We start from the raw sequence: 23,038 nt of genomic DNA, 5'->3' as shown, positions 1-23,038 counted from the left end.
GAGTGGGGTGAGGTGAGATTTTAAATCATTGGCAAAAAAAGGAGTACGTGTTAGGATGTTACACGAAAATGATGTAACTTTTTCTTAAATACCGAGCTAATGTGTTCTTGATTGCGTCTGACTCTCTCTATTTCTGGAGTTACAGGTGTTGGGATACCTGTCCCCAGCTCCTCTTTGTACATGACCTGCAGAATACAAGCACCCAGAAAGATGAGATGTGTCCCTTCCCCAGCATTGACAGAACACCTGGATAGGCACTTCACCTGCTCAGCAGATAAATATAATCTGGGACATCAACATGCACAGCACTGCTTTGACTGAGCGTGGATTTACGCAAAGTACCTGATGTCCACATTTAGGAGCTTCAACACAATGAAGTCAATGGATTACTTCACTACAATAGGACACACATTTGATTACTCTGCTGCTAATCTGGCATAAAATACAGCTAGTCTTTGCTTTTGACCTTAGTTTAGAATAGTAACAGTACTTCTTCTCAGGCAGTGAACACTTAGGGAACTTTGTTTGTTAGCAAACAGCTGCACTTAGTTGTGTAATCCACTTCATTTTAATACCTACCTTCAGAAAATCAACATTTTGTTTCAAGTGAGAAACACCACTGAGCCTTAGTGCTCATATTTCCCTATTTCACAGAATGATAGAATGGCCTGGGTTGCAAAGGAGCACAGTGCTCATCCAGTTCCAACCCCCTGCTGTGTGCAGGTCACCAACCAGCAGCCCAGGCTGCCCAGAGCCACATCCAGCCTGGCCTTGAATGCCTGCAGGGATGGGGTATCACAGCCTCCTTGGGCAGCCTGTGCCAGTGCCTCACCACCCTCTGAGTGAAATTTATTTAATTTAATCTACACCTGTTTGACTATTGCATTTCCCATGACACAAAATGTACAGAAGATGCTTGGTCTAAAATCTAATCATGCAGGAATACATTACAAATGCACTAGCAGTACTTAAAATTCATAAAAGATTCAAACTGCATTTCACTACTTGCTGTCATTGAAACAAGGAATAATAATACAAAAATAAAGGATACACAGAAAGAGAGAACAGATGATGTAACTTGAAAGTTAGAAAAATGAAACACAGTTTGAGAAACCAACTGCTATGCACTAGTGAGCTGTAAAAATCAATACTATCACAAAAAGCATAAGAGAGAAACTACTTAACATTAGGAGTAGTAAATCATTAGACATTCATCCTATGGCAGCTCCTCAGCATTGTATAGCAAACATCCAAGGTACCAACAATTACAAGACTATACTCTCCTTCAGTACTGTATTGAGAGAGCAAAGTAAGGCTGCAGGAAACGATGGCTCAAAGTCAGGAGAACTGGATTTGATTCTTAGAATCTACAATTAACTAAACATGGAGAAAGCAGATACTTTTTTCCATTTATAACCGTTGCTAGGTTCTTTGACTACAAAAAGAGGCTCCAATTTACTTCTTTCTCTCTAGCTGCTCCATTTTTTTGGAACAGTAAGATCTCCTCTGTGTATTTTTTTTATTTCATTTCTGTGGTCACAGAAATAATGCAGGGAAGTGATACAGCTGTAACGATGGCTGCAAAATTCAACTTCCTGCTGCAGAAGAAGGGATGTAAGGGATCTGTTCTCCTTCAACAACAACAACGAAATACCCATAAACACTACCAGAGGCTGCAAACTGAGCTCTGAGAAGTTATAGAGAGGTAAGTAGAAAATATTGGCCACTACCGAGCTGATGTGCTTCTGCGTCTCCTTGACACGTTTCACTTCTGGGAGATCAGGAATTGGAGTTCCTTTTCCAATGCTCTCCTTGTACTTAATCTACAAAGGCACAGACATTAGAAAAAATTAGAATTTATGTTAAAGCACAGTTGATGCATGGTACAGGTGACAAACTGCATGAATAAAAAAAGCAGGGGGCACTTACATTGCACAAACTCTCTGAAATTAAATATATATGTGTGTATATATATAAGTATATATAATAATCTAAAAATTTTAGCCTAATGGCCTTAAAATAGGCACCATGGATTCCTATGCAGATACATAAAGAGCATTATTCCAATTTCAAGGAGGTGGACAATTTAGAAGATCTCACTGGCTTCAACACGAGCAGAAAGCTGGTGTTCCAGCACTCCCACTGCCATTACAAGCAGACTGCTGGGTGAGATTTCACTATGACTGGCACCCTCATCAAAAGGTTTTCTCAAGACTATTGTAAATGCCTTTGAACAGATTCAATATGATCTGGAGTTAATTACATTACATTAAATTACATCAATATGATGTAGAATTCAGAATTTGTAAAGATCATCATTATTCAACAGAGCTGAGGGTCGTCATACAATAGTTTAGCAATTAAGTTTTGATATCAGTGCTATTTTCATTTCTATTTTAGTATAACCAAAACAGGACAACAGCGTCTTACGAGAACATATTCAACACAATATACATGAAACAAGTGGCTGAAATGTTAGCAGCTCTTACACGAAAATCACGTCCAAATTTCTTTAGAAGCGTGTAAAAAATTCTCGAAAGAAAAGAATTACACACCATTATTCCAACATTAGAGTATTACAGTGTTTTAAATATGACAGTTTTACAAGACATGCTTTAGTAGGCTGCCCCTAACTTCCTCACAAAGGACAGGTCAGATGGGTGCACAGTATGCTGGACTGGAATGTGGCTGAATGAGCAGTCCAGAGCTCTTTGATCAATGTCATGGGAGCCAGCTGGAGATCAGAGCACAAGGAGTGTGTCCCAGGGGTCCACAGTGGGGCCAGTGCTGTTTTACATTCATTAGTGGAGGCTGGGAGAGAGGGCACTCCCAGCTAGCTTACAAATGGCACACAAGTGGGAGGAGCGGCTGAGAAACTCTGCAGTTGTGTTGGCATCTAGAGGGATGCTGACAGGCTGGAGAAAAGGGTTGACAGGAAACTCATGAAGTGCATGGGGAAACGTGAAGTCCTGCACCTGGGGAGGAATAGCAGCAGGCACCAGAACATGCCGGCTGGCTGATTGGGAAGCACCTCTGCAGAGAAAGGCCTTGGTGACCTGGTGCACAACAAGCTGACCGTGAGCAGCCATGCACCCTTGGGGCAAGGAAGGCCAACAGACCCTGGCCTGCACTAGGAAGAGCAGTGCCAGCAGGCGGAGGGAGGTGATCCTTCCCCTCAGCACTGGTGTGGTCACACCTGGAGTGCTGTGATCAGTTCTGGGCTCCCAGTACAAGAGGGACATGGAAAGATTCCAGCACAAGGCCACAGAGTTGATGAAGGGACCGGAACATATTTGATAGGAGATGGGGCTTAGAGAGCTGGGACTCTTCAGCCAGTAGGACAGGAGACTTGGGAGGAACTTACCAATAGGTGTAAGAACCTGGAAGGAAAACAAGGGAGCAACTCCTCTCAGCAGCACCCAGTGATGCGATGAGCAGTGATGGGCACAAGTTAAAAAATAGGAAATTCAATCTGAACATAGCAAAATATTTTGTTAACTGTGAGGCTGGTCAGACACCAGAGCAGGTTTCTCAGAGAGGCTGTTGGGTCCTTCTGAATAACTAAAGTCCTTTGAGGTATTAAAACTCAGAGCAGTGCAGGACAACCTGCCCTAGCTGAACTCAACTGAGCAAAGGAGCTGGAGTAGATGATGTCAAGAGGTGCCTTTCCACCCAAACAGTTACTTCAGTCTCTCATAAATAAAATGTGTTTGGGATGAGATTAAAAATATGACAAGTGCTTTCAGATTTTAGAAATTGATTGTAAGTAACAAATTGAATATTAATCATTAGAAAGATTAAGTCACAAGAAAAGGCAAAACTTTTAGAAAGTAACCCTCAGCTGAATGGATTATTGCCAAACCACAGTTAGCAACATTTAAAGAAGTGAGAGGGGAAAAGAATATTACTTCAAGTTGAATTAGCACCTGTAGAGTATTAAAAATCAATTGTTTTGTACCGAGCTAATTGCATCCTGGGTTCTCTTAACTCTCTGCATCTCTGGCGTCTTTTCAATAGTAGTTCCAGTTCCAATATCTTCTTTATATAAAATCTTAACATTCAGAATCAAGACAACAAGGTTAAGCATTCAAAACACAACATTATTTCTCCAAGAGAGTGAATAAAGTTTCACGACAGTGATTTGCACATAACAGTGCAGGATGAAAGCAAACATGAAGGACCACCTGCAGTCACTGCCTTACTGCCTACCTGTCTTGTTTCCACCAAGTGCCATTTGTGCAAAAACAGGGCTGATCATTTATATTTGTAGTTATGCATTTTAAGGAGACTATCAAAACATTTTAGGAATGAATAACTAGGACAAGTACTAGTTTAGTTTGTGCTTCCAGTTCCAGTTTGTTTGGGGATGTTTCACACAAATTCCTTCCACCCACTAGGCTAATGGTACTGGTGGCAAACAGCAGACAATAGGCACTTCATGGTAACACATGACATGTGAAACATCAGGCAGGCAGTTCACTTTCCACTGAAAGAAAAAAGTTGCAATACAGCAAGACTGCACTACTTACATGGCAACAGAACAAAAGAAAGGTGGACACTGGAAACATATCAAGCACAGGGATGATAGTTCAGCTATATGACAGCTAAACATATGGAAAAGACTGCAATCAGAGAACTCCACAAGTGACAGCAGATAAAAAGGAGTACCTTAAATCAGCTAAATCTGCTTACAATAAAACTAATTTCTTTGGAAAAAAACCTTACATACATTTCAGTGAAGAAAATAACTGTCTATGAGGAAGAGACTAAAATAATTATTGTATTAAACACATCACATTAAACCCTGGAGGGTCTTTTCCTTGGAATGAGCATTGAAAACAGAAAAATAACTGTACCGAGCTGAAATTCTTCTGGTTTTCCTTCACACGCAGCATTTCTGGTGTATCTTGTACAACTGTCACTTTTCCTTTACTGTTCTGTAAGTCCCACTGATACTGAAGCTGTTGAAAAAGTTGTAGTAAGAAGTCAAATGTTGACCGTATGCCACAAAAATTTACTCACAGAGCTTTCTTTGAAGCTAAGAAAAATATTTTCAAGTACACCTTATAAGGTGCTCATTTTAACATCACCAACAGTGATATTAAGACATACAGTTACAACTATTCTGACTTAAATTTGTAACAGGAGATCAACTGCCTCCATCAAAAATCTTGAAAGGTGCCAGACTGAGGCAGAGTAGACCAGGAGGGATTCAGGTGTGGTATTTGGACCTTATTAAGTGTCAAAAAAAAACTGTGTATTTTTTATTGTTTGACAGTTAACAATATTTTGTGCACACGTACCGTGCTGAAGTTCTTTTGATTCTCACGGACTCTCTGCATTTCTGGTGTGTCTGCTACAGGCACATAGTATGGCATGGTCTTTTCTGCCTCCTCCTTGTATTTTTTCTGATACAAAATACAAAACACATGCTATTAGTACAAAAGAACTAATAACCAGCCTGTCTCTACTTACTGTTGCATAATGCCCATCTTTATGGAATTCTGAGCACTTCTGTTTCAGATACACCTCTGTGTAGGATTCATTTTAAAGTTACTAAGGGATAGGAAAATTCAGCTATGTTTACTTAAAGCAAAAAATAGCTTTGGGACTGCAAAACCAATAGAAATTACCGTTCCACTTCAGACAGCATTAAAATAAATTAATTTCAATATTTAATTGTCACCGTTCTACCACCATCAGCTTTTCTGGTGTATCTCCTGAATGCTGTGACAGGAGGTTATTTAGGTGCTCCTGATCAGTATCCACTCAAGGTTCCCACAAGAGCAGTGATTGTATTCATTTATACTCAAGGTACCTGGCTTGAAAGGTTTTTGACTTGCTGGGCATGAATGATCTCTGGAGTATCGACAACACTGGTGTAGTTGGCCTTCTCCATTTCTGCCAACTGTTTGTATTTGATCTGTCAGGGAAAGCTCACATTTAGATGCATTCATCATATCTTAGCAATGACTTACATTCCAACAAACAAACACACACACTGATTTTTTCCTTCAAAGACAGACAGCAGATAAATGAGTCATACACACAGACCTGGCTAGCAATGTCGGTGGCATTCTTTGCTCTCACAAAATCGGGTGTTTCCAAAGCCAGTTCTGATAGACCTTTTCCTTTGATTTCTAATTCCAAGGCTTTTTTGTACTCTTTCTGCAGATGAAGACAATAAAGAGATATTTTACTGATGTGAATGCTATCCCCTTGGCAATTTCAGGTATTGTCATGATCACACCACTAAGCAGGACTACAACTTCTATAAGCTTAGAATTAAACACACACATGATGCCATCAGTGTGTACTTTATAACTTAAATATTGAGAACCAACAGTCCAACCGAGGTCCTCCAGTAAGGTCTAAAAGATGTACTTTGTATAGATGGGTATATTTCTTATCTCTTTATGCCAATTCTGCCAAATCTTGCTGAGTATGTCTGCAATGTTGTGTGGTTATAAAATATCTGAATGACTCAAAAATGCTTGCTGTAAGTACCAAAATGCTGTTGTCAATCAGCATGCTCATCCTAAGGGTCTGTGTTAACAACTCGTATCAAATTAACACTAAAATGTTACTTTTTTCAGCTTCAATCTGCTGATATTAAAACCCTTAAAGTACGACCTAACTTTATCCTCTGAAAATAGTCACTATCCAGTGTTTATTTTAACAGTACACCCTGTAAATAAATCAGGTGAAGTTTGCATTTCATTCTCTGCTGGCCACCTCTCTCCATTGGGCTGGGGAAGAGTCCACCTTGGCCATCAGCCCTGTAGCAGTCAACAGCCGGCTGCTCTGAGTCTGGCCTGGGCAGGTGGAACTGCCCACCAGCCTTGCTGCTGTTTTTGAGACACCCAGAAAGCATTTATCATTTAACAGGAGCTCTTTGCTTCACTAACATTAGTCACCATACACATTCTGTTTTATTCTTTTCTGTCCACTCAGGAGTTTGTAGGTAGTGACCACATCCTGGTGTTCCGTACCTCATTCAGGATCTGAGTTGCATTCTTTGCTCTTAACATGTCTGGAGTCTCCTCCAAAACTGATAGTCCTTTACCTTTGACACCCTCCTCCAGATCCTTCCTGTATTCTTTCTGTGGAAGAAAGAAAAGCACAAAGCCAGACTACAGAAGAGTTCTACACACTCCAGCTGTATTGCAAAAATGAAAAAAAAAACAAAACAAAACCAAAATTAAACTAAAAGCTCCAAATTAAAGAAGGACTTTTGAAAACAGCAAAGAATATTTTTTAGGGTTATAAAAGAGCCACTGCAATGGAACAGAGTGCAGTTATTACTGTTCAAGATAAACTGCAAGGGCACACATGTACACACTCCACTACAGAACAGTTATGTTGAAGCATGTCATAAAGGGACACAGTGAACATGAATACAGTTAACAAAAAACAGTTAAGTGTCCATGACAAATTAGGTCACAACACAAAATATATGAAAACATGCTTAAAGTGAATGGTTAGGAAAAAGAAAGTGGTGAAAAAAAATATTGTTGAGAATACTTAGTGGAATTATTTAACTCGTAAGAGGAAACAAAAACAGAGTAACTGCTACCTCGCTTGCTATTTTGGTTGCATATTTGACATGTAATAAGGATGGTGTTATCTCCAAGCCAGTAAGGTTTCTGCCCTTAATGGACTCTTCAAAGTCCCTCTTATATTCTTTCTAATGAGAATAAGAAGAAAAAAAGCAAAATAGCAAATACTTATTACATTATTCTTAATTACATGAAAAACTTCTGGGAGAATGGAGAAGGAGCAGAGTTTGGTATTAATGGCACAGTGATGATCTTCTACAGCCAGTGCTGCTGAGAGCTAAATTAATCAATCTTCTTTCTGCTGAAGTCCATTAAATAGCTCATTACTTCCAATGCAGATATGACCTGGCATTATGTTTGTTTGTTTGTTTCCTACATATTTGTATGTGCAGAGAAAACATTTAATGGAGTCATTCAAACACAGCGACTAAGGGCCTCATACAAATGCTTTTCAACACGGGTAAGCCTTCATCTGCAACAGAACAAGATAATAGTTCAAACAAACAAAAAATAACTGCCTTAGGAAATAGAACGACAGTGAAGAACACTGTGACAACGGAGACAAACAGGCAGCAAGTGGGTTTTTCAAACACAGAGTTCTCAGGTGAAAAGGATAACCAGCACATTTTCTGTGGACGACGGTAGCTGACATACATAACATGTTCCTGTGGCAAGAGTTTAAGTGAAGTATATTTCATTCTGCATTGCTTCTAGGCACTCAAAGATTTCCTTAAGCTCAATGTACTGACAGCTTCTCAATGGAAAATTACAGAAAATCTACACTTCACGGTGGCACAGGAAAACGACACGATTCTTAAATAATATCCTACAACCAGTATAAAGAAACATGACAGTTTTTCAAGCTATTGGCATACACAAGACACAAATATAATTGCAAGTGTAAATCAATGTGAAAGTTTAACTATAAAAAAAAATAGATGTTAAAGTTTCTTTAGCTTCTAAGCATTCCTTTTAACCTTACCTCACTCTGCATGAGCTGAGATTCCTTTGCAGTTAGGTATGTTGGAGTTTCAAAGTCCAGCATAGGTTTACCTTTTTCCTTCTCATACTTTTCTTTGTATTTCACCTAAGAAGAAAGGAAAACAGTTACCCTTCAAAATAATCAAATAACTTAGCTCTTCAGCTAGTATATGCCTACTGTGATCAACTGATCTCTTGTAAAAAAATGAACTTCTGACATTGATTATCTTCCTGAAATACATATTATTGACCTTAAAATGTAAAATCAAAGGTCAGCCTTGCAGCTCAGTGCGTATGGCATAAAATTCTAGTGACATATTTCCTGTTGCAGAAAATAATCAGCATCAGCTCTGATTTCAAGAAATAACTGATGACAAGAAGGAAGACAGGAAGTGTACAAAACTAGCCTGAAAGCACTCAATCTGCTCCTGATGATGGTTGAGTTCAGCCATGTTAATAAACTGCTTTAGTGTTAGTGGGAGGGCTTGAGAAGATACAACTCAGCATCTTCTTCCCTAAGTCTGTGCATTTGTATCCAGTGAGTAAACTGTCTCCACAGTTAATACATTCTGCTTCCCCATACAGTATCCTGTCTTTATCCATTTTCAAACTGCTGCAGGAGGCAATGCTCTGTCCTTGGCTCAGACCAATCTCAATCTCACACCAGAGCAACAAGTGGTTGCTCTTCCACTACATTTGGACTACGCTAAAAACTGATGAACAGTCATTTTCTTGTAGTCATCTACTATGCAGTTTTTACAGTTCTGTGCCATTTTTCTGCAGCAGAACATAATCTACAGCCCTTCATGTTCCAGTAGTAACTTCTCTCTTGCTTTAGGCCCAATAAATACCTGGAATGAGGAGGATTAAAAGACCAAACCTGAGGATAAATGCCCTTGTTTGAGGAAAAGAAGTGTCAACAGCCATACCTAAGAGCAGCAGTAGTATTGTTTTCATTAAAGGAATCATGCATGCAGAAAACGAATGGCAGAGTTCTTCTCTGTATCACTTGAGACTGGAATGGACAAAGCAACTGAAATTTGCTCTCAGTTACAATATTTTTTTTTTCTTTCCAATTTCCAGTTTCTGAGATTATCAAGTCTATTTTAGTATAGATGAAATCCCCTTAGTAAAAGTATTACGCTGAGTATCCATCCAGATACAACAAGAATAAGTAAATAAGAGATTTACTCTACAATGAAGACCTCATGGATGTTTTGTATGTGTGTAAACTTGCAAATGTACAAATATTTCTCATTAACTTTTGTTAATGGATGGTTTCAGTGGTGGAGACTTCAGAACTCAATGAGTATGGTTAATGAGAAACACGTGACCAACTTACGTGGCTCTGCAGTTCTGATGCCTCCCTTAGATGAACCTGTTCAAGATTATCTGGCACCATATGGTAGTGACCCTTACTCTTCTCATATTGCTTCTTGTACTGGTACTGAAGGGAAGGTGTCAAAAATCATCTCAATAAAAAAAAAATCCCTCAGCAAATCTACTTCTTAGGTCCAATCAAAGCAACACTTCAATGGAACATCAAAGAGAAATTAGAAATACAAAAAGCAAGACAAAAACAAGAAGTTTAACTCTCAGCATCAAATAATTTTTAAAGACGTGAGTTGTCTTTTTGGATCATTTTGATTGCAGCAAAATTTTTGCAAAACCAGGAATGAAAAAAAGGAAGACAAAAAGTAAACAACAAAAAAAACAAAACCAAAGGCAACACAGTGGATACATAAAAAAGGCTGTGCCAGGCAGCAATGATTTTCATATTTCCTCAATAAAATTTTCAAGTATTTTGTTAGAAGAAATTCTGTACCTCTACAGTAGGAGGACGTTAAACATAAAAAGGAAATGAAAAAGCAGAGAAAAAAAAAAAGTTTTAAATATAGTAAGCAATAAAGAAAAAATAAAAAAGAAAGAAGAAAATAGCATTTGTTAGTGAGATGAGATCAGTTAAAATGTAATGAAGAAGGAATCCACTGAAAACGATTAGTGGATTTAAAATACTAGCAGCTCTACAGCTAATAAAGATTACACTTCCAGAGAACAAATGTGAGAAAGTTGCTAGTTCACTAGGAAACAACAGTTAGAAAGTAGAGAAGAGATCACTACCAGGTGATGGCCCATGAACTATAGCAAAGGGAGTAATCATTAAAGAAATAATTAGCAGAGATCAGTTCAGGCTGGAATCAGTGGGAATGGAAAAGTCAAAAGGATCTGGGGTTAGTTAATGAGCTTACAGCACTGGCGAGTTGGCTGGTATTCAGGACATGGTTCATGATCAGCGACTCAGACATGTCTGTGACAGGCTTATGAAGTTTCTTGAGATCTGCTTTGTATTTCACCTGTGGATTCGAAAGGATAAACGACATCAGTGAAGATGGAGGAAGCCTTTCCCACAGAAGATCTGAAACTTTTAGTGGCAATGTGTAAGTGAGCATACCTCACTAGCCATGTTGTGAGCATCTTTCATGGTCTTGTAGATTTTAGCCTCCTTTAAATCATACTTTGGCTTTTTACCCTTCTCTTTGGAAAAGTTCTCCTTGTATTTCACCTAAATGTAAAAACAACAAGATATTACATCTGTTCTCAAGTATTCACCTTGGCTGTGGAAGGCAAACAGACCGTAGTACATTCTGACTGCAAGCAGAATAACAAAAATGCAGTAACTTGAAGGCATCCATTGGAATAAAGGTTACTTTAAAGATCATCTAATATGGAAAGAAAATCTACATCTGTATTTAGGAAATATTACTTTCAATCAGTGCACATGTAACATCTCCTCATTGTAAAAACAGTAACAAACATAGACAAGAGAGGTGTTGACAAGACACAGACAAGTTCTGATCCTCTGTGAGATGAAGAATTTCTCATTCAGTGACAACTGTGCATACACATAAGACATTTCACAAAGAGACAAAAACTGACAGCACAAAGACTGTTGAAAATAAGCTTTTAACATTCTTCTTGGAGAAACACAAGCTTTTAAGGCAACCTCAGGACACAGCAGCATCAAAGACCATCAACATATCAAACACATAAATACATACTGTTAAACATACTGTGTTTGTAGGAAGCAGAGACAGATGATAATGATCACATACATGGGACTCTAGGAATTAGAATGGATAGGGGCTTAGCAACACTTCCAGAAAACAGATTAATATCAGCAATGTGAACTGGATCAATGTAAGCTATAGTATTTCAGCAGACCCAGGCTGGAGGCACATATGGCAGGCTGATGACAAATGGGAGTTTGGCTAATGACTTTAATGAGGACATCCTCATTCATCTCCTCCATCCCTGCTGTTAAAGGGTAACTCCTCACTGTTTCTTGCATATCTGCAAGAGGTTGTTCCATTATGAACAGTTTTGTTTTAGTATATATATATTTGCTGCCAAAGATTCATAAAATCGTTTCTGAGGAGTTGTAGAAGACTGTAAGAAAAAGAACCTCAAATAATCCATGACTGGCCTGCTTGAATGCAGAATAAAATCACTTTGTATAATCATATTTCACACTTCTGAATTCACTGGCATATTCTTGCCCATCCATCACCATGCAGTTCATGCCACTGCTCTTTTGCTTTGCAAAACATGCCAGCATTCAGGTGAAGCACACAGTGAAACAGGTAAATCTACAAATTATGGAGCTGTTGTAAGAGAACAATACTCAACATTTTTGACATTAAAAGAATCAGTATTAGTCCTGACCTCACGAAAGTGGAAATAAGCAAGCATACAAGAATACAAGTTATGAAAGCTATGCAACATATGTTGAAGATCAGACCATCATGCCAAAGAGTTTGCTGCTTGTAAGCCCAGAAATGTTACTGAAGAGCTGCACAAACTGAAAGCAAGCATGCCAGACAGCAGAAATACAACCCCCCCAAAAAAAGATAAGTGGATAAACAAGCTGCTTTAAGAAGAAGTTTCACAAAGAAGACATAATGTTTCATAAAGAATAAATTCATGAGAAGAAATACCCAAGAGAAAAATAAAGTGAAAGATGATGCCAATTGGTATTTGCCCCCTTACCACCTCTGAAAAAGCTGATTTGCTCTCAGGACCAAAATCTCATCAAAGCGAGTTTATAAGACTAAGAGGAGAGCTGGCTGGCCTTGGAGCAAAAGTGTGGGAAAGGAGGAGGAGCTCATTATCACTGCGTGGAAATAAACATCATTTCTTCTTTCTCTTGTACAGCAGTTGTTCCAGACGAGGTGTCAGTTCAAGAGTCCTCAGTAGTACCAAAACGATTCTTGCTTTCCCCAACAAGCATGGTGGCTGTCATTAAAGCATGCAAACTTACATGCAGTAGTTGTGACTAGATGCAGAAAAAAAACGTAATCCTCCTTTTTCATTTGCAAATACAAGTGCCAAACCAAAATGGCACGGATCTGCCTGCTGCGCTTCAAAGCTGCCATGCAGCCATAGGCCTTCTGTTTTCCAGAGCTCTTGAGACAGCAAAGAATGTAAGAAAATATTCGCCCTCAGATCACTACAACGCACACTTCTCAGGGCTTATTTAATCATACACCATTATGCCACTCCAGAACAGTGTAAACAGAGTAGTTTAAGTAAAAGTACGAACAGAATTATTAAAATAATAATAATAATAATGTGAATATTCTGCATGTGGAATGACTTTTCACTTGAAATAATCATAGCATTGTTCGGGTTTGGCATAAACATTTCTGTTTTTCATACAGCCTTGGAAAAACCAGCTCAAGCTTATATTGCTGCTTTTAGGATTTTGGGGTGAAAGAGGTGAGCACTGCAGGAGTGCACTGGAACTTCTATTAAAAACAACAAAGTTTCAAAACCATCTTCGAAGGCACAGCAGCGTTTCAAGCCTCAAGAGGTGCTTCTGGAAGAGACATTCCCCATGCACACAACTCCCATGCACAGTCTTCCCAAATGGGAAAAAAAGGCACATCTAAATATGCAGTCTCAACATTCAACACATTTGACAGAAGACGACCCAGCGTAACTGGTGCATCATAGATCCTTCAGCAACACGGAGTTGTAAGTGCACAGGAAAGAGACAGATGCAGAAAAATGGCATTCCCAGTCATGTCACTTAAAATTATCTTACATGACTACTTAGCATATTAGCTTTCTTAAACGTTCTCATCCATGGTGTATCATAAGATGCAGCTCCGTGCCCCCTCATGTGCCGCTTCAGGTATTCCGCCTACAATGCGTAGCAAGAGAGCAAGATCAGAAATGCATTTTGTTATGCATGACAGGATGAAAGCGTGAAGCAGGAAGGAAGAACCAAGCAGAACTGAGGTCCTGGTGGGAGAAAACTCACAGGAAACCATCTGCTTCAGACTAGTTGCAGAACACGACCGGTGCAAAAGAGTACACAAGCTTCTGTTAACACAGCATACCGACTCCAAAATAGAAGATTTAAGACACAAAATAGAAAGAAAGTGGCTGAAAGAAACTGCTTGTTCATCGCATGAGGGATGACTGTGAAGAGTCAGGTAAAAGGCTGCTTCTTTTAAAGCCAGTACCCAGAAATGAGGGGGAGGGGAGTAGAAAGCATGACTAACGTGCCAGCCTTAGTACTGTGTATAAGTGCTTCATTTCCTTTTTTCATACAAATGAATAACCAGCATATCTGCATCTATTTCACCCTGGAGACAAAACATGTACTACAAACTCTAGACTTTTAAAAAAAAAAAACAGCTTCCAATACCAGCAACCTTTCATTTTAAACAACACTTCTGAAATCAATCAGCTGGCTATTAGAGGCAAAGACTATCTTCAGTTTTAATCTACAGGACACACAGACTTAGGCAACCAAACAACTAGGATCTAACAGAGTCTTGTAAGAAGGCCAGTTTACTCCTTGCACACCAACTATTTTCAGCATTTCACAGAACTTACACATCTGTGATAGTTATTCAGAAATCTCTATGTTTCTGTATTTTAACTTTCCATATGCCATCAAAATTTGAGACTGCACACTGAAGAATTATAAGTGCCATTTTCAAGAAGATGGAAACATGCAAGGATTTTAGAGATGACAGAATAAACTGCAGAGAAATTAAATGCCTCATCTCCTAACATCTATGAATCCACTCTTGCCTGTACAGAAGGATTGCTTCTGCTCCCATTGAAGTTAGCAGAGTTCTAGAATCTGGGCGCAGTTTTCCACCAGTCCAGTTTTTGTGAGACTGGGTGCACTTTAGGAAAGCCACAAACACTGAATAAGTGACTACAAGAAAGTGGTGGGCCGTATCTGACAGCAAGCAGAATCAGACTCTCAATTCAGTGTTTGCTTAACCTCACATTAGGATGTATCTTATACTTTAAGGTGTTCCTTTAAAAATATTCCCTTATTATTTAACCTAGAAATAATTCTAGTCAAAACATGACTCTAGAAGTTAATGGTGTGTTTCTTCTCTCAGTGCTTCCAACTTTCACAGCTTTGTGTTATTACCTGACTGGTTAGCTTGGACACTTCCTTTGCCAGCTCAATATCTGGACGTCCCAGCATGGTCACACCAAGGCCAGCTTCTCCACGCTTTTTATATTCAATCTAACAAAGAAAAAAATATTTATGTATATTTTAGTATCGATGAAACGCTCTTTTGATTGCTCTGTAACACTGTTCTAATAGTAAAATTAGTGCTATAGAAACTATAAAGAAGATTTAAAAAAAAAACAAACCACCACTCACATCACTAATTAACTTAGCAGCCTGAGTTGCCTTCTTAATATCCGGGCGATCTGCAATAGGTGTGTAGTGGAGCTTTGACTTGGCATCTTTCTTGTATTCAATCTAATCCATGATGACAGACAAAGGAAAAAAAGATTACTGAGTTTGTTCATGAGGAAATTACCTAATAATGATACAGAAATGTTGCTGGGAAAGCATATGGGATTTTTTAAAAATGATTTTACAAAGAATCGATTTGAGAATCTGTTTTTGCACGTGGTCAAATTGCACAAGAAATAAGCATACACAATTGTGATTATATGTGAAGGAAAAAATTAAGTTATTTACATGCTTTGTGTAAGATTACTTCACATTATTAACGATAAATATGACTTTCAAGGACATTCTTTATTTAAGTGCAGTTTTACATCTGTAAAAATTCACAGCCTTGTCCTTCAGAATTATACCTGGATGTGGAGGCTGGGAGAAACCCAGAAGTGTGTCAGTTTTTGCCAGGTGACTTTGGTTTAATTTTCTTACACAAACCAGTTAATTCATGAAAACACAAAACACACTTACTGTACTCTGTTTTTTAGCAACTTCCATGGCATGTTTCACTTCAGGAGGCTCCAGCATGATAGAATAATTAGACTTGCCTTTCTCCTTCACAAACTTCTTTTTATAGTTTGTCTACGAAGAACAAAAAGGGCTATGAGTGATTTTTTCTTTATTTCACAGGCAGGTGAATGCTACTGAAGCTTACAAACAAGTTCACTGAAGCTGTTAAGACAGATAAAATGCCTTAAGCCTCAAATATTAAGGCCGCTGTGCATTTGTCTTAATCTACTTTCACATTCTTAATCTAATTTCACATTACATAAACTGGCTGTTTGGAGGATCTTTGTTTAAACTGTGTTCCATTAAAAATGAAACCTGAATTAAGGACACTCATTCATTTGCACTCAAGTCTGTCTCTTTTCTCCAGAGTATCTCCACAATATTCCAACTGTTCCTACAATTCCAAATTGTAACAATTTATCTTTTCTGAGTCCTTGTGCATTTTATGATAAGACTCCACCATGTAAACTCAAATATGAAACACTCTCATCAATTATAGGTACCAGCTTTCAATCTCACAGCAAATTAGTACTGCAGAAGTTACTTACATCACTGACGTTCTTGGTCACCTCTTTCACATGAGCAGTGTCTCTTGTCTCAGGTAGGGTTGTGTAAGACCCACGTGGTAGCTGTTTCTTGCTGTGTTCTTTGTATTTGTTCTGAAAGCATAGGAGAAAAATAAGTAAAAAACAACACACATACACACCCTCACCCAATATTTAAAGGATATCCATAAACATGAATAAATAACTTTCAGATGTGTTACCTCAGATACCAGAGAGCTGACATTCTTAGCCAGGAGGATCTGAGGTGTATCTGGAACAACCAGGCATGTTCCTCGAGCTTTGTTGTGCTTCTCTTTGTATTTTACCTAGCAAGGAGAAAATACATCATTTTAAGCATTGTTTTGTGATGATTTCAAAAGAGACTGCTGTTGTTCTCATTGCTTTTTAGTGGAAAAGGTGCAGATCATTTTATATTTTGATGTTTTCCAAGACAAATTTGTTCCAGGCTCCAAACCCACATAGCTCTCAATTGGAATATTAGTAATATGTGAAATATATTAATTCAATACATTTCTAGTAATTCTTAAAGATATACTGCATTAAGAACAAGTTAGGACAAGTTTGCTTTTTGTTGTTTTTTTGTTTGCTTGTTTTGTTTACTCCAGGCAACATTTTCATTTCAGTAAGGTTAATCTATAGATAAGAAAAGCTCTAGTGTATTCAGGCAATGTTAAAATTTAAATACTTATTTAATTGCCAAGACCACATATTTGTCCAGTAACATTTACAAGATCAAATTTATTCAGATTTTACCAGTCTGTCATTGAAATAAATTAATTAAATAATTGATACCGAGCACAACTTTTCAAATCACAGAATCCTAGAATGGCCTGGGTTGCAAAGGAGCACAGTGCTCACTCAGTTCCAACCCCCTGCTGTGTGCAGGTCACCAACCAGCAGTCCAGGCTGCCCAGAGCCACATCCAGCCTGGCCTTGAATGCCTGCAGGGATGGGGCATCCACAGCCTCCTTGGGCAGCCTGTGCCAGTGCTTCATTTCATTCTTAATCCAAACTGCCAACAAAGTAGCTTTTGTAGTAAATTCAAGAAGAATAAAGAACTGAATGCTCAAGTACTTACATCACTTGCCAAGATGGCATTGTTTAAAGCCAACACTGTGTTCTTATCATCTGTGACAGAGAGTTTGCATCCCTTCAGGAATTCTCGGTCCAGTTTGTATTCGTACTGTAGAAATCAATAACAAGATCAGAAAAAAAAGAAAAAGAATCCCAGATCTATTACAATTTTTAACTGTGAAAAGGAAAAATGAGGGGAAAGGGAATATTCAGGTTGTTCAGACTTTCTTACATCACTCTGCTGCAGAGATGACTTGGCTGCTTGGACAAAGTCAGGCCTATCAGCAATCCAGTGCCAATGAGCCTTGGCTGCTTCATATTTCTTCTTATAATCCAGCTGTTCACAGGCAAAAAACAAAAAATGAACAAAAACCCAACAATTTAATGCTGTGTACTTGACAGATTAAATTCATATAAATGCAAATTCTCTTTCAGTTTGGATAAGTAAAAGATGTAAGAAATTACATCCAGATCAGATTAGGGTTTTCCTTTGAATTACGTACAATCCTGGAGATATCCATTTACTTCAGTTAATCAACTGCTGGGTCAATAAAGTTCCATGAATGACTGAAATGATGTTTTAACTTTGAGGAAGGTAAGTGCTTTCAATTCTTTGCTTATTGCAGCGGATGTTGGGCCACCACTAATAAAAAACAAATGAGAACTTCTCATTAAGCTCTCACTCCTCCTACAAAAACGTTATCACAGTTTTTTTCAAAAAAGGGCAAAGCTAGAAGAATAGTGGGTGTGGGACATACAAGAAATCTCAGGTGATCTCCTGAATTTGCAAGAATGAGTACTTCAGTATGAACTACATTAACATATGGTTAATTCAAGCAGCATAAGAACTAGAAATCATGTCCAACCTCAAGGAATTTCAGTAGAATTCACAGTAATTCCCCCTGGTCACCATTGCTGGTCTCAACCACTGTGCATAACAGAAGTGCAGTACTGATCAAACGGAACTCACATTGCTGTTCAGCTTGTAAGCGTGCCGTGGAGTCTTAATATGAACTGAATCTGCTACAACATTGCAGTGGGATTTATTCCTCTCATACACTTCTTTGTATTTCAGCTAAAGAAAGAAAACATAAAAAATGTTTACAAAGATAATAACACATAAAATCGAGCAACTTCAATAAGAGCAGCAGCAGAACATTAAAATCACGATATTAAAAATTGCTTCTGTAAAGATAAAATCTTCACAAAAAAAGAAATTTCATTGACACAACATAGTATCAACTGTCTGCTGGAAAGAAGGGCCCTGGTCAGGAATGTATAATGCAGCAGGCAGAACTCACCATGAAGCTAACACAATTCACATACGAATGGTAATTCTGTCTGCTTCTACTTTCCTGCACTCAATAGAAATGCCTTAAAGAAACCTATCTTCTGATGGGCACACTCAATGTCTTCCAGAAATCCCTTTCCAGATTCTGAAACGTAGCACTTATTTTGGAGCCAGTGTATTCCAATTCACAGATCACTTTTGAAGAATCTTTGTTTCTTAATGACCCGCTACCATGGATGAGATACCAAATCCAGTTTTGAATTTTATTATGCATTGAGGGCCACTCTAACCCAGCAAAAACATTCCAAGAGCTACTGCAGAACCTGACATGAAAAAGGTCCTGAGAAACTTAATATCCAACTGATTATTCAGAACTGACATTATATACATTCAGAGTTTTATATGCAAGCAAAATCAACACACTCTAATGAGAAGCTATTTTTAATGCCAGTTTCACAGATGTTAGAAATGCTACTTATCAGGGTAAGAAGTTAACTGTGTGTTTTTGGTGATTCACTTACATCACTTATCCTGTCCTTGACTTTGCGCACGTGCAGCAGCATTGGGGTGTCGTGAATTGTAGTGTAGCCTTTGGGCTTCGCTTTGTTATATTCCAACTTGTAAATAATCTGAAGGTACAAATCAGAGATCACATTATTTCTTGACAGTCTCGGTGTCAGTGGAAAAAAAAGATCAGGATGAGAAACATTTTTAAGTGAATACTGAAGTTATTATTTTCAAAGGGCAGAATCTGGGAAGGAAGTATAGCTGTAAGGGACTGACCACACTTACATCACTAATCTGTTTGTTGACTTTTGCAGTCCTTAAGTTTTCTGGAGTATCCACAACTGTGGTATACTTATCTTTCTTCTTCTCATAGTCCTTTTTGTACTCCACCTAGTGATTGGCAAAGAGACCATGTTAACCACACAAACCAAGGGAAAGCAGCTCCAGGAGATACACGTTTATATTCACACAAGAAATTGCAAAACCCTTTCACCAAAGTCAATGAAAACTGAACATGCAAAACAAACCAAACATTGCAAATCTCTTATCTGCCCTACAGGCTGTCTATTCGCACAATTGTTTTGTATTTCTTTCACTGAATCATAAAACTTCACTTCTATGTCCATGACTGAGTGAATAAAGCAACCTCAGCAGGTCAGTGATTCTTTTAATTCATAACGGGATGAGATCTTATTTTAGAATATTCATCAGAACAAAGAGAGATGTAAAACATCTTACACAACAGAAGATAAAAGCATCCACTGAACCATCATAATGCCAGGCTACTTTAAAGTCATTGGCAGCAGAGTCTGTATCTTAATCATTTCTTAAAGATTACCTTGTTTTACTCAGGACTCTGAACAGTTTTCAGAGGATTCAATGAGAACAGACTGTATCTCAAGAATGGTAATCCACTGTAGATAGCCTCAGGGCAGGTGGAAGAGGTTGGAACATACATTTAAAAAGGAATTTTCATGCTTTATCTTGGATCAGAAAAGAAAACCATGCTTTTGAAGAGGACTAAGACTGACAAAACATCAATAATTACATACAAACAACGAATCAAAAAATAACACCCATTCAGATGAACATCCAGGTCAGGCAGAGTGCTATTTTTTTTTTTCCTTCAAACACACTCAAGCTTACCTGCAAGGAGTTTTTAATGAGGTAATAAATAGACATCCACTGATCAACTGGATAAAAATGTCTAGTAATGGCCCTTGGTTCTATAATACTAATGGACTTTATTAACTGAGCCTGTAGTGACAACTCCCTCACTGTCATGTAACTGGTTTCTACTGTTGCATTTCCAGTGATAATTTATACATTACATGCCAGTTTCATCAGCCCAGTCAGAAAATGTGCTTGCCATTGAAAATAGCAAGGTTACTGCTAGCAGATCTCATTTCTCAGTAATATAAATATGTATCGGTTACTCAACAAATCACCTTTTTACCCAATTGTTACAACGAATTCCAGTTGCATAGGAATCCAGATTAAACAAAGACAATACAGAAAATGACTTCTTTATCATAACAGCAGAATCATTTAGAGGCTTTTTTTTAATATCAGAAATGATACCAAAGGTTCTTTTTCTGTAGGAACAGATGAATCATACTCTCTACATGCAACTCTTACAAAAGATGAAAGGAGAGAGTATTTTTGTTTATAAACTTTCAGTATCTGACTGCCTGAGAGCTGGCATGCTAGCCTTATTTAAAAGGGTTGTGAAGCCATGGCACTGCTGCCCAGAGCTGTGGTTACCCATCCCTGGAGGTGCCCCAGGCTGTGGATGGGTTCTGGGCAGCCTGAGCTGTGGGGCAGCCAGCCCACGGCAGGGCTGGAAAGGCTCTGATGTCTCTTCCAACCCAACCATGCTATGATTCTATGATCTTCAATGCATGGAAAATTGCTCTATGTACGTATGAAAGGAAGACAAGAAGGCAAGATCAGCCTAAGCTAAGTGAAGTTCAAGCCCCAGTAAAAGCTTTTTCAGGTAGTTTAGGTTTTGAACTATTTTACCATAGACGTACTGTTCTGCACATGGACAAAACTTTGGAGTCTGTCATCTGTGGAATCTCAAAGAACTCACAAGCATAAAAAGACCAAGCAACTAAATGGCAGTACTAGTGTCTCCTACAGCAGCAGTTCTTCGTATTACCTGGCTCCATAAGTATGAGTTGTAGAGTGCTGTCAGGATATCTGGCCTCTGAATTTCATTACACCCTTGTTTCAGGAGCATCTTGGCAAGGGATTTATAACTGTTCTGTTCATGCAAATGGCAACGAAGCACAAAAGAGACTTGTGAACACCATAAACAGTAAGACAGCTCTAGATCCCTGACACCTTGAGAGTGGAGAGATTTAGGCACAGTACTGTATGTACTCATTCAGATGTGCATACAATTTACATCTATGTAATTAAGAGTACATGCTGAAAGATTTGCTTATTATCCCATTAAGGAAATTATGACAATATTTTCAGGGAGATAACAGCAAATTACAGATAAAGGCACAGGCACTCAAAAATGCAATATGCCACTGCTGCTTTATGTAGAAATAAGAAAGAAGGTAGTATTTGTGGAAGCCAATGAAAGAGATCTAATAAATAAATGCATGACACAACGTGCATTTTTTAAAACCTCTCCATTGACTTCAACAGGCATTAGATTGGAAATTAATTGAATATGATGTCAATTGATGCACATGAAAGTACATACAGTAGAGATTAGCTCACTCAAAAAGGAACAGTCCTTTTTGGGTGGCAAAACTAAGACTATCTGATCTGAACTAAAACATCACAATATCACAGGTGAAACCTCTGATACTGCCAGCTGTAAACATTTCACACAGACAGAGCAGCTGGGAGTGAACCAGGCACTTTCTGGCAGCACTGGCAAGTGCTCCTACGGTACCTGACTGCTCAGTGTAGTCCCCCACTTGGCCAGGAGGTTCTTAGGATCATCCACAATAACGCTGTACCTATCTTTGAGCTTCTCATAGGCAGCCTTATATAATTTCTGCTCAGAATAGCATAACAAATTGTAACAAATTAAAAGAAGACAGTGAAAACATAGAGATCCTGAGATCACAGATGCATCATTTAAACCTCTTCATATGACATATTCAAAGTCAAGGATTGAAGTCCATATCCAAAATAGAAAATGTATTATTGTTATAAAAACAAAACAAAAAATACAAAATGCAAAGAACAAACAAACAAGAAAAGAAACAGAAAAATATGCCAAAATAACATATGCAACTCTAAATTTTATCTGGAAGGCCTAACTTACAACTGAAAGATACCTTCAACCCTGTTCCTGTCAATCTTCAAGAAGCCATTTTATAATTTACTTCCTTCATGAAAAAGAGCTGCTGAAGCAACCCTGTGTGGAACTAGATTCTTGATTTGAGTTCAAAGAGAGCGTGATGAGATGGGAGGGTGAATTACAGAGTTATATTATCATCAGACTTTCTGTAAGCAAAAACTTTAATCCATCATGAAAACATCACTCATATAATAGAAGACACTTCAGTAAGTTTATTTCAATGTATGGGGCCCCCCCAATAAGGTTTTTCTCTTCCATGTCTTTCATAATAATTTGTTCCTTATTTGTACTACCAAAGAACAGCAAGACTAAACATTAACAATCTTCCATCACAAATTCTGGTTCACTGCTTATCTGATTGAGCATTAAATTGTAGCAATGATTCTGCAATTAAACAGGTTAACCAGATTGCTGGGTTGTTGTTTTGTTTTTTTT

The 23,038-nt window shown here is 38.2% G+C and overlaps 1 protein-coding gene across 1 annotated transcript in view; it reads right to left on the bottom strand.

Annotated features, from left to right (window-relative positions):
• Window positions 1-23,038, bottom strand: part of NEB (nebulin) — a gene marked incomplete at its 5' end in the record, with an annotated part of 124,401 nt that overhangs the window by 15,639 nt on the left and 85,724 nt on the right. Inside the window, 24 exons of the mRNA XM_079538983.1 lie at window positions 1,731-1,823; window positions 3,959-4,051; window positions 4,857-4,961; window positions 5,304-5,408; window positions 5,819-5,923; window positions 6,055-6,168; window positions 6,993-7,103; window positions 7,577-7,687; window positions 8,542-8,646; window positions 9,883-9,987; window positions 10,790-10,894; window positions 10,993-11,103; window positions 13,645-13,743; window positions 15,001-15,099; window positions 15,241-15,342; window positions 15,799-15,909; window positions 16,386-16,496; window positions 16,604-16,708; window positions 17,482-17,586; window positions 17,710-17,814; window positions 18,448-18,552; window positions 19,290-19,397; window positions 19,561-19,665; window positions 21,437-21,541. Of these exons, the coding sequence (XP_079395109.1) occupies window positions 1,731-1,823; window positions 3,959-4,051; window positions 4,857-4,961; window positions 5,304-5,408; window positions 5,819-5,923; window positions 6,055-6,168; window positions 6,993-7,103; window positions 7,577-7,687; window positions 8,542-8,646; window positions 9,883-9,987; window positions 10,790-10,894; window positions 10,993-11,103; window positions 13,645-13,743; window positions 15,001-15,099; window positions 15,241-15,342; window positions 15,799-15,909; window positions 16,386-16,496; window positions 16,604-16,708; window positions 17,482-17,586; window positions 17,710-17,814; window positions 18,448-18,552; window positions 19,290-19,397; window positions 19,561-19,665; window positions 21,437-21,541 (2,523 nt within the window). The remainder of the gene's footprint in view (window positions 1-1,730; window positions 1,824-3,958; window positions 4,052-4,856; window positions 4,962-5,303; window positions 5,409-5,818; window positions 5,924-6,054; window positions 6,169-6,992; window positions 7,104-7,576; window positions 7,688-8,541; window positions 8,647-9,882; window positions 9,988-10,789; window positions 10,895-10,992; window positions 11,104-13,644; window positions 13,744-15,000; window positions 15,100-15,240; window positions 15,343-15,798; window positions 15,910-16,385; window positions 16,497-16,603; window positions 16,709-17,481; window positions 17,587-17,709; window positions 17,815-18,447; window positions 18,553-19,289; window positions 19,398-19,560; window positions 19,666-21,436; window positions 21,542-23,038) is intronic.

Source organism: Tetrao urogallus (genome assembly GCF_951394365.1).
Source record: "Tetrao urogallus genome assembly, chromosome: 8".
NCBI lineage: Eukaryota > Metazoa > Chordata > Aves > Galliformes > Phasianidae > Tetrao > Tetrao urogallus.
The sequence above is the reverse complement of the archived record's forward strand: the minus strand, read 5'-3'. Positions and strand labels throughout refer to the sequence as shown.